Source organism: Papaver somniferum, chromosome 10 (genome assembly GCF_003573695.1).
Source record: "Papaver somniferum cultivar HN1 chromosome 10, ASM357369v1, whole genome shotgun sequence".
Lineage (NCBI taxonomy): Eukaryota > Viridiplantae > Streptophyta > Magnoliopsida > Ranunculales > Papaveraceae > Papaver > Papaver somniferum.
In genome coordinates, this window is record NC_039367.1 from 132070453 (window position 1) to 132081971 (window position 11519).

The 11519-nt window shown below is 36.0% G+C and overlaps 1 protein-coding gene across 3 annotated transcripts; it reads right to left on the reverse strand.

Moving 5' to 3' along the window:
* Positions 1-770: 770 nt before the first annotated feature.
* On the reverse strand, positions 771-6940 carry LOC113317992 (protein PHOSPHATE STARVATION RESPONSE 1-like). Of its 3 annotated transcripts, none has more exons than XM_026566119.1 (9): positions 6763-6940; positions 5243-5321; positions 4486-5159; positions 4170-4374; positions 3990-4066; positions 3868-3907; positions 3215-3272; positions 1993-2062; positions 1096-1363 (listed from the first exon to the last, which is right to left on the reverse strand). In XM_026566119.1, the coding sequence occupies exons 3-9, from the start codon at positions 5143-5145 to the stop codon at positions 1139-1141; spliced, it is 1335 nt and encodes a 444-aa protein (XP_026421904.1). In that variant the 5' UTR covers positions 5146-5159; positions 5243-5321; positions 6763-6940; the 3' UTR covers positions 1096-1138. The 3 variants fall into 3 exon arrangements, with proteins under 3 accessions (XP_026421903.1, XP_026421904.1, XP_026421905.1); XM_026566120.1 differs by adding an exon at positions 5671-5798 and having other exon boundaries at positions 4486-5321; XM_026566118.1 differs by having other exon boundaries at positions 771-1363; positions 4486-5321; positions 6763-6938.
* Between the last annotated feature and the right edge of the window lie 4579 nt (positions 6941-11519).

Sequence of the window (11519 nt, forward strand, 5' to 3'; positions counted from 1 at the left end):
GCTTCCAACTAGTTAATGTAATACTCTTTATCCATTAATAAAATATATATTTATTTTATTTTGGACTAAATTGTACCTAGTTAACTCGTGATTGACTAATCCATACTTTTTTTGGACTAAATTGTAAATCAAAAAGGTTATATGTGTATTTTCCATATTGTAAATCAGAAAGGTTATTTGTGTATTTTCCATATTTTAATTAATTTTTGGACTAAATTGTACCTAATTAACTCGGAATGGACTAATCCATACTCTGTGACGCGGTTTTGAACTAACCGTTTCGTATAAGTATCATAGGTAAACCATCACTGTGCACCTAAAATCGTAAAACTCCATTAAATGGCAGAGACACTCTTCTTCTATATTGAGATCGGCAAAATTTATAAACAAAGATTCCGTTGATATCCTGTATGAAATTCAAGGAGTGCTCTCTCGCTCGAATGAGCTAATCCAAATGCTAATAATTGCTTATTTGTTCAAGTGCATCAAACTAGACCAAGATGTAAACTCAGTGGCATGATGATTTACAATAAACTTGAAACAATGGACATAATGTACAATTTGAAAGGATTTGTTTACCTTCTTTATCCATTACTAATTTATTCTTGTGTCCAACTTTAGGATAATCTTCGTACAAACAACAGTTCTGAACTTCCAATTCCATCATTTTTTTCGGTTGGATACAATGGTAAATTAAAGAAGCAAAACTATACAATCAACAGAATATGAAAGGGAGAGAAGACAGGAACAGGAATTTGAGAGACAATCCAGACCCAATCAAGCTAGTCATGCGTAATTTCATACGAAGGTTTCTAAGTTAAATCATATCCATTCTAACTGAAAAAGCTTATAAATTATCTTACACAGTAAAATACTTGCTCTCTTCATAGTTGGGGAACATATACAGAAGTATCCGTCTTCCATGACCAGTTCCTAAAGCTATATCTCACCCACAAATCAAATGAACATAAAGCAGGAAGTCCGAACTTTATTGGTTAACATGAAAGAGACGGCAAGTCATCCACCAAATCAGAGAGAGAAAAGACAGAGACAAAGAGTGAGAACATCTAAACTCCAATACACCTTGTATCAATCAGCATCCCTATCAAAATAAGATATTTTACTTTTTCTTACCAAACTAGTCACTCAGATCCTGTATTCTCATCAGATCTGGCACGTCGGATTTTTCAGCAGCATCTTTGGAAGGAGAGTTCTGAACCTGATCCAATGACAGAGCAGATCGGTCGTCGAGATTTGATGAAGAAGCTTTGAGCTTTTCAGTACCTGACTTGCATTGCTTCTCAAACATCATTTGAAGATACCTCCCTTGTTCTTCTATTCTCAACTGTAGATTTCTTTGAATCTGCAATAATACGTCCTATAATTTAAAAGACGAAAATAGAAAAGATAATTGCTCCAGAGTTAGCAACGAACAGACACGAGCATCGTGGGCCAGATATTACTGAAAGAAAAAGGTTAAATAATGTAAATATTAAAATGCTGAAGTGGTAGGACAAATTTTCAGGGTACATCACCAAATTCAACTTGTATGTGATGGAGATTCCCAAATGGATGCCTGATTTTTGGTTTCAACATCCATTCACAAGGTCCTTCAGTTCAGACCTCTGACAACTCTTTCGCTCAGACCCCCTATAGAAGACCCAGCCAACTTCCTAACTGACCTGATCAAGTCTAAGTTACCTTCACCGGACCTGAGTCACCAAAAAAGTTTGGTACTAACACATACTACCACCCTCCCATTGTTGTCATAAAGATTAGCTACTAACCTTTTTGGGGCCTTTCAGCCAATCCTAAGCACTATGACTAAAATTCAAGATACAATGAAAGATAACAAGCCCAATAGCCAATGCATTTACTCGTCCAAACAACTCAACTGAATAGTGGCCACGAACTTAGTCCACACATTAGCTAGTAAGAGGACACATGTAGAATGCAATTCTGACACCACTCATAAGGATCTAGAATCCATACCTCGAGTTGCTCATGCAGCCTCTTTTGAACTTCCATTTGCAACCGCAGTGCCTCGGTAATCTCAATACCCCTGTTATGCACATCAGAGACAGTTAGTCCAAATTCTAAAGGTTCCAAAGAGATACTGGTAAAATCTGCATAAAAAGTTTGAGATCATTCATCGAGTAACTTATCAAAATTATTATGGTAAAATGTATGTTTTTTCATGCAGCTGCTTCACAGAAATGCCAACATCAATAATGGTTACAAAGGTGAACATTTCCGCTGAACGAATAGCGAAACAGCATACTAGACAAGCCAAGTTACGACCATAGCTAACCCATGAATCCGAACAGACGTTAATAATTTTACTTCAAAGGAGTCGAAAGTGAGTTGGCTAACTCAAATGATATTGCTTTTGACAATCAAGTTGGAGAAACACTTCCAATATCCAAAGAAACAAACAAACAAAAAAAATCCTTAATCCAAGCCATTTAAACTATCCTTCTACAATGATTGAATCCACAACCATAACAGTCTGCCACCCCCACATTGCTGTCATTACCCAGAACACACCAACAGCGTCTCTACGAGGCTATTAGTCCAAACACACCATCATTACCACCCAAAAACGTGAGTCATAACTATCACCAGAGCAACACCACTCCCACTAGCTTCAATCCATGTGCTACACCACCGACATCAAAACATGACTTCTTCACCATCTTTACACCCACCATCCTCTACCTGTCATTTCTTCACTAATACCACGATGGACATCGAAAGAACATAATCATACCCATCACAGACTCCCAATACGTGACCCGCTTTTTTGTAGCAAAAGTTTTTCTAGTAAATTAGAATGATTATCAACTATCTGGGAATTTAAACATCCCTTAATAGTAAAATGCCATGGTCTAGGTCATGTTATAGAAATGCTTAATTGCATGGAATGGAGTGGCATAAATACATCATTTTGGTATGACGAAGAGTCCTTTTACTAAGCATGATCGGTTCCTTAACACATAACAAGAGTAATCACCCTGTCGACTTTCCATCATTAAAGAGGAACACATGCAAGAAATTAATATGTTTGACAGATTTAGTTCCAAAATCAGATACTCTATGTTTTGGATCTTTGGTGCTAAAATGAGTCTGTCATTCAGAAGTAGCGAGACAGCATGTAGGAAAATATTAAATTTTAGAAACTTCTCAGCTAATAAAAATAAAATATCCAACTTACGTTTTCAGGTCTAGAGATGACATTTCTTCAATCGTGGACATCTTTCTCTCCGAATTTCCTAAACAAAATGAGGAAAACAATTACGAGACCAAAGGACACATTAACATCTCTAACCATATCCATGAATATATATAGGTTCATACATTAGCCCAAAGGAAAAAAAAAAAGTAGGGCTTGTGGAGGAACTTAAAAACTTCTTTAGATCGTGGCCTAAAGATTTACATGACTTTGGGATTAATATACAAGTAAAATACAAATTACTGGTGCATATGAATTTGACAACGGCCTCCATAAAGATAAAACAAAAGACAGACATAAAACACAAAAACAATTTCTGTTGAGGTTCATAATATCAAGGTGTATTAACAAGTTTAGACAATATTAAGGTTTATGAATAACGATCAAAAGACAGACATAAAACACAAAAACAATGTGTGTTGAGGTTTATAATATCAAGGTGTATGATAATAACAAGCTTTGACAATTTTAAGATTTAAGAATAATGATCGAAAGACTGACAAGTCAAGAATAACCTTCGAAGAGAGCAAAAAGTACAAACTACAAAGGAGAAAAGAACAGAAAAGAACCAAACAGATGCCCACACACACAAAAAACTCTACAGAGAAGATGATATTGAGATAAATATTAAGTACCTTCTGACGAGTCTGGTCTATACCGTGCTGTTCTGTACTTCTGCAATTTAAAAAGAAAGAGTCAAAGAGTTATAAATCCACTCACAGATACATATTTATCTAATGATAAAGCAAAAACAAACCTGCAGGTGGCTTTTCACATGGTAAATGGTTAAGCCTTCAACTTTCATGAGCTTCAGCACACCCTTGGGAGTAGCTCCTGTAGGTCATATATCACTATTAAGTACTAGAAGAAGAAAAAAAATGATTCCTCTAGCCAAACAACGACCAATTAGTAGATAAAGGCATAAAGGGCTACCCACTTTCACTGCCACCAAGTTGATTCACCGCTTCTACAAAACGTTCATGAAGTTCAGGTGTCCACCGCATGCGTGGCTTGCTCGCAGAACCGTTGGATGAGGGGCTAGAGACACCACATAGATCTCCAGAATTAACAGGAAGCTGTTGATGACTTTGCGATTGGTGCACCGAGAAATTTGAAGATGGTTGCTGGACTTGATACGCTGACTAGACACAAATAGAGAGTTGCATATAAACATAAGTTAGTGATTGCTTAAAATGATGAGACAACGGCATGAATTAAAAAATTCAATCGCCTATAAATAAAAATGATCCAACCTTCTGTTCAGGATCAAGGACACCGGTGTCTACAAGAAGCTCACTCCAATTTGGAGCCAAAGCGTCATCACCAGTTATTAATTGGTCTGCCCAATCCTGCCATTCACTTGGTTTGTTGTGGTCCTCTGTTCCTATACCACCCACACTACTGCTTTCCATTTGACTGTTCTGTATCGGGATATTCTCAGGAAAATCAAGAAAACCCTCCATAGGATCTGCACACCAGGAAACATCACTACTATCTTTTATATACTGACTGGATGCTGTGGATTTAAGTACTCCAGAAGGAAAAGGTTGATTTAATGGCAAAGATGATCCATAATTTGATGACTGTGAAACGAATGGAGCGTTTCTCGAATTCCTTTCATGGGGTGATAGACTGGAAAAATGATAATCCGAAGAGAAGCCTGAAGCTGATGAAAAAATATGTCCAGCGACCTCGCTGCTGGAGGGGAATGAACTTGCATGTGACATGGCCATGGGATACGGTAACAGTTCTCTTGCCGATGAGACCTGTTGACACTCCGGCAAGTTCGGATACTTATCTTCAAGGGGGATGGGAAGTACTGGGAAGGACGATGACATAGGCACGGACACTACACCACTAGTTAGTTGTTTTGCACCTGATCGATGGATGGATAAAACAGGGCGTGCCTCCATCCTTTTCCATATAGCTAAACAGTCACATAAAGTAAAAAAAAAAAAAAGTCCTTGCAACTTGTGAGCTTTAATTCACTTTTAGAAGCTCGTTGAGTACCCTAAAATTTTCGATTGGCAACCATAGTGAACATTAAGTCTCGAGGTGGGTATCACAAATGGATCAACTGGTCTTGGATCTGGAATAAAATACATCAATATAACACATCAATAAGATATCCCCAATGAAAATATTCCTAGCATGGAAAATTTTGACTGATTACAAAACATGAACATAGGAAAGTCAGATGTAAGAAGATTCGCAACAAGGTGCTATTACTGAGAAACATGAATTTAGTACCAAGAATGAGGTTAATCACACTAAAAAAGTCAGAATCTCGCTATGACTCAAATATGTCAGAACGGAAAGCAACAGAATTGCATGACGTGATAGTAAGAAAATGTTAAGCTACTGTCTTCTTCAATGACGATTAGGCTCATTATTACCTAAGAAGTCGCAATAAGAAGATATCGGCCTGAAGTATTCACCTTATCTGAAGACTTCACCAAATCTGATGCTGTCATACTTCTTCTTGACTACGATGCATTTCTTGTTCATTCCCATTTTCCTTTCAATTTCCTTACTTGGATTTGATGAACGCTCTCTGCTTAGAAAACTGATTCATGGATTCTTACCGATAGGTATTAAAAAAAAAAGCAACACGTGGGACACAGTATAGATTCAGGTGGTCCACCTAAGGTTCTTGAACCCTAACAGTGCCAATGAATGAAGATTTTCCAACTATCTTATGACAGTACATGATTCCTGTTTGACCCTTCCACTCTGTATAGGGCCCTATTTACTTTCTTCCTTACTTCCTTCCTATCTTTATCCATGTATTTCAGCGTTCCCATATCCATCAATCAATAACCTTCATCATCCAATAAAACCAACATATCTACTCTCACCAACATATCTACTCTCTCGTGACAAAATCCAAACAGTCTAGTTTGCCAAAAGCTAAAGGTGCCACTCTGACCTTGGATCTAAACATGCACACCCATTCCACCTAACGTGACCGTATTAAGAACCCGTCATTCATCTACCCTAACATCATTATAAGGGTAACTTTCATTCAATATGTGCATGTTGTTTCTCAATACTTCATAAACATAGTTCCACGTCCTAAATTCTGTTAAGCTATCAAAATCTAGCACCCAGACCATCAATACAATAAAACTAAACCTGAATTGAACTCAGAATTTTCATTTCCCCCTCACCCTGATACACAAAGGGGGGGTTTCAAAAGCTGTATACCATCAAACCAGAACAATATCAAAATCTAAAAAGAAAGGAAAAAGAATCCTCTTATGATACGCATAAAGTAAAACACAACAACAAATCAGAATCCACTAAGAAAAATACATACACTAGCATGATACTCAATTGAATAACCGAACCCCCATTTGAAATTTCGAATTCTAATACAGTATTCATCCAAACACAATTCAATATGAATAATTGAGATTTCAATCCAACATCATGTATGAAAATGAATAAGATACTCTTCTTCACAACAAAAAAAATACAATATTATTTTCTAATCTAAAAAGAAAAGAGTGGGGATAACGAATTCTTACCTAAAATGAACGAAACTCGTAGATTTGAACCTTGATTTAACCTTCAAAATCGTCTAGGGTTTTCAATAAAGGCTGCAAACGCACCCAAAAAAATTTAAGATATTCGCCCCTCTCTCTTTTTTGTTATTGTGTTATTCCGAATTCCATATCAGAGTCCAAAACAAGTGAACAATAATAAAGACTCTCTCTCCCTCCGTGGAAGAAAAGAGTTTTCGCTCGCTTTGGAAAGAGAATGTGGGACCCACAACCACTGTTGATAAGAGAATATTTATGTGGGGTCCACGTAAGATTAGGTATGGAGATGTACAGAACAGGAAATTTTGATGTGTTCAGAAGTCAGCAAAGTTTGTGAAGTCGTTCTTCTTCGGGTTAATTATCCTTAGGGCTTTTTAATAAAGTGGTCATGTTTTTGTAATGTATTTCACAAAATGGCCGTTTTTTTGAATGTTTATATAAAGTGGCCGAGATTGACCTTTTCCATCCGTTTTTTTCAAAAAACTGTTAACAGTCGTTAAATACACGCGTGTCAGTTAACCTCCTTAGTAAAAGACAGTTTAACCCTTGGTGAGTCAGTCTGGATTGGTGAGTCAACTCGCCTGAGCCATATTCAAGCCATTATACTCTTCACCCGTGCACAGTCCTAGCATACATCTAAGTTATTTCTGTATCTTCTCTGCAGCACAACAACACATTGTTTTGTTATCTTGGACCTGCAACCCATTGCAATTTCATTTCAGCTACACCGACACCTATAAGCTCCACTAAAACCACATCAACCTTCAATAGCACCACAAACTCGTATACTACAATTCCAACACCACCAGAACTACTTGATTTCTCTTCAGCCAAGACTCATTCAAACAAAGCCATCCTCTTACTCTCCTTATCATCTTAACTGACATCGAACCTAGTTATAACACTAATGTCATCTCAGTTTCATCTTCCTGTAATGAACAAGAGAAACAAATCAAACCCATTAATCCTTGCATTTTGTTGAACTTAGAACCCCTGCAACAACTTCATGATCACAACATGAGCCAACATATGCAGCCACTTCTCATTTTCTCCCTGTAACAACCACCAATTGCAACTGCACCTGCGATTTCATTTCAGCAGCAACATCATCTTCTTAGCCAATCAACCACAACAACTCTTCTTCCTTTCTAAAAAACAACAACACCACATGAGTTATCATCTCAGCTCAAAACTACTCACAACTTGAGCTCAACTCAAGCAACTTTTCATAACCTGGTTATTGCTTGGTTAACAACTATCCATTTTACATCCTTGCCAGTGACTACCAACACCTGCTCATCATAAACTAAAGCAGCAGAACATCAAAATCTCTTAATACTTGTCAATTTGAATTCAAGAACAAACCCATTGCTTCAAATCTGTCACAGATACTCAACAACTACTTGAACTGCACTTCAAACCCTGATTTTTGTCAATCTCCCCAATTTCTTTCATGTCTTATATATATTCCATTTCACATCATCTCGACAAACCCTAACTTCCTAGTTCATCAAAAACCCATGGAAATCAACATTCACAGCTTCTTCTTATATTCGAACACGATCCTGCACTTTTCTCTTCTTGAGTTCAGATAATTCAAATCAATCAGTATTTGTTCCTCTTTGTTCTTCTCTACATCGATGATTCAATCACAACTGCAAATCAAGTCAATTGATTAAAAAAAAAAAAAGGAAAGAGCCCCAAACCTTAGAATTCAAACAATCGAAATCAATTGATTTCACCATCCAAACATGTGTTTTCATTAAAGACTAAGTTAATTAACGTGTGGGTTCTAAAATTCTTACCTGGATTTTGATTTCTTCATCCCCGATTTCAACTTCATCTTCGATTTGTACTTCAGCTTCGCTGCTGCATCCAGCAAAACCCTAAAAACTTCAAAATTGTCAAATATCACTAATAAACCATTCTTCTTCTTCTTCACTAATAATTACATCTTCGGTATTGACTGCTTGTGAGATCACTTCTATTTTTCATCAATCACTTGAGTTCAAAGAGAAGAATTGAGAGACAGCGAGAGACAAACATAAACAAGAAGAAATGAATGAAAAGAAGAATCGATAACATAAGGGTGAGGATGTAGTGGTAATTTTAAGCCCCATGATTGACTAAGTCAGCTTGGTGGACCATTTTGGTGGGACCAGGTGTTATATCTAACAGAAAGGCCACTTTATAAAAGATTTAAATTTTTTGGCCGGTTTATTAAATATATGGTAGGAAGCTGGACACTTTGTTAATTTGCCCTTATCCTTATGACCCTAGAAAACATGGGTCTTACACTCTTGGCCCTAAGGTCATAGAAATAATTATCTAGGAATTACTGGTTAATCCTATATGTCCAGAACACGTTATTGTGTAGTCCATCACCAGAATAAAATTATCCGCTGGTCCAAAAACATGTTTTTGGATCAGATTCTTTACTCAATAATCCAGCACACGTGCACAACTTATCATGTACTTCTTATCAATTCCCAAAATACCCTTACGTATATCATTATCATTCTAAGTAACCACGCATTTCATTTTCTTCAGTTTCTATTCGACATCAAAGCTCTACTATTCATGCAGATGAGGTTTTACAGAATCACAAAATAACACTCGATGATGGACCATTCTTGCTGTTTGAAAAGCTAAGTCTTATTATAATTCTTCTAATTTTGATTTTAAACATCTTTTAGTTGTTGTTCAAAAGGGAAAAATATTTTTTAGGGTTTTCAAATATCATCTTTTGATTCTTCTTTGGTAAGTGATAGATTATATCCTTTGCCACCACTATCAGCTTGTTTTTCCTGATTTGATCAATTCAGATTATATTAGGTATGAGCTTCATGTTTAATTTTGATTTAGATGTGGTCAATTTTGAACTTTTACTTGAGAATCGACTAGATTATACGGATCGATTTGATTTTTGGCGCGTTTTCGGATTTTTTTTTTATGGTGATTAGCTTAAACGTTTTTGATTTATTGGATTGCACTTGTTGATATGTGTTCAAAATCCATTTGATATTATCTTCAAAAAAAAATGAATTCATGTTTGCATGTACTGATTTTTCACAGTACATATTTGCCCGTAGTGCTTTCGCATTACATATGTTTATGTACTGATTTTGCATTTGCATACTTATCCTATGTGTTACAGTTTAGACGGCGGGAATGGGTGATAGTGGTGGCAAAGGATAAAATGTTAAGCAAAGAAGTTTCCTGAAAGGAAGACAATGCTAGAGAAGGTGTCAACACAAGGAAAAGGTGGTGTTTTTAGCCCCTGAACATCAATTTAAAGGAAAAAACTAGAGATATGACCACGTACTCATGGTAAGAATTTTACAGATACAAGGAGTTGGGTCTTGGTAGTACATTAATGAACACTATCTACATAATTCTAACCTTATCTATTGGCGTAATCTATGTATGTGCTTTATGTACCAACGTTAGTTTTATTTGTTTCATTTCTAAGACCAAATTGTAGTACCAAAAGGAACTTACGAGATATGAATATGATCAAATTTCGTTAGCCGAATGTAGACCAAATTGAGGCGGATGAAAAGATATTTAGTGAAACTTGACTGGACAAGAACAAGTTGCTCGGATTTAGGTAAGTAATCATCGATCTTTTTTATATAAATTCGGATTTAGCTCATCTGGGAGGGGCTATTTGAACTTTCCATGATCCGACGTTATGATAAGGGTAACCTAAATGTAACCTTTCTGTTCTAAATGGTAGATTTTTACACCGTACATAACATTATCTATTCAATTATTATTTTCTTTTGGTACATATGTATATGTACTGTGGTTTTTCATTTTGAAATGTGTAAATGAATTGACTATAAGATATTAATTGAATGCACCATACTCATTGACTCTATTTGTTATATATGTGGTGTATTTGTATGCTCCATATTCATTCAATTATTATACCCTACAGTAGCTATGAACCTTTATGGAAACTCAGTTGATTAGTGGTTTTAGAATGATCTATTTTGAACTATGCGAATCTCTTCTCATTAGAGGTGCAAATCTCTAAGATACATGCCCATATATCTTTGGTCTAAATGCATTTGATTGTTCATTGCGCTTCTAATATTAGTTCTACCTACTTATGTATTGTATTTGAATGGAGTTCATGTATTCATCTCCAATTTTGATAGTGTTAACATGTATATGGAACTAATCATAACTGTTATTTAGAGTATATATCAATATCTATTAGTATTTACTTGGTACATATCAGTATTTACTAGGTTTTACACATTACATATCTTCTAAAAAAATTTAGTACATTTTGTATATGTATTATAATTTTTCATTTTGAATTTCAACTTTTTTTCCCCATTTCTTTAGTGTAGATGATTAAAACTTTTTAACGGAGGTCAATGGTATATGGGGCGCTGCCCCCTCGTAAACACGAATTTTAGTGGTATCTTTTCAAGATCCTATTGGTTACTCAACGGTATAGGTTGTTTAAGTCATTAATGGTTAAGTCTTTACTCGATAGTTTTGTTTGCGTCTTTGGCAGTTGACAGTTCTACAACAGGAGTTGGATGAAATAAAACAAACTATGGTGGAGTCTGAGAAATCTCAAATTTAAAAAAAAAACAACAGTTGCAGTTGTGTTCCCTGGAGATGCCGCTGACAAGTTATTAAAGTTAGCGGACTGGCGGGCATCAAGTTTGTGAGAGAAACTAGAGGAACATGAAGATTTGGATACCCAGTACATACTGATA

Coding starts and splice junctions, on each gene's coding strand:
- LOC113317992 (XM_026566118.1), bottom strand. CDS start 5,145: ATGGAGGCACGCCCTGTTTTATCCATCCATCGATCAGGTGCAAAACAA. Junction 3,273..3,867: donor TAGACCAGACTCGTCAGAAG/GTACTTAATATT, acceptor CATTTTGTTTAG/GAAATTCGGAGAGAAAGATG. Junction 1,364..1,992: donor GGCTGCATGAGCAACTCGAG/GTATGGATTCTA, acceptor GTATTATTGCAG/ATTCAAAGAAATCTACAGTT.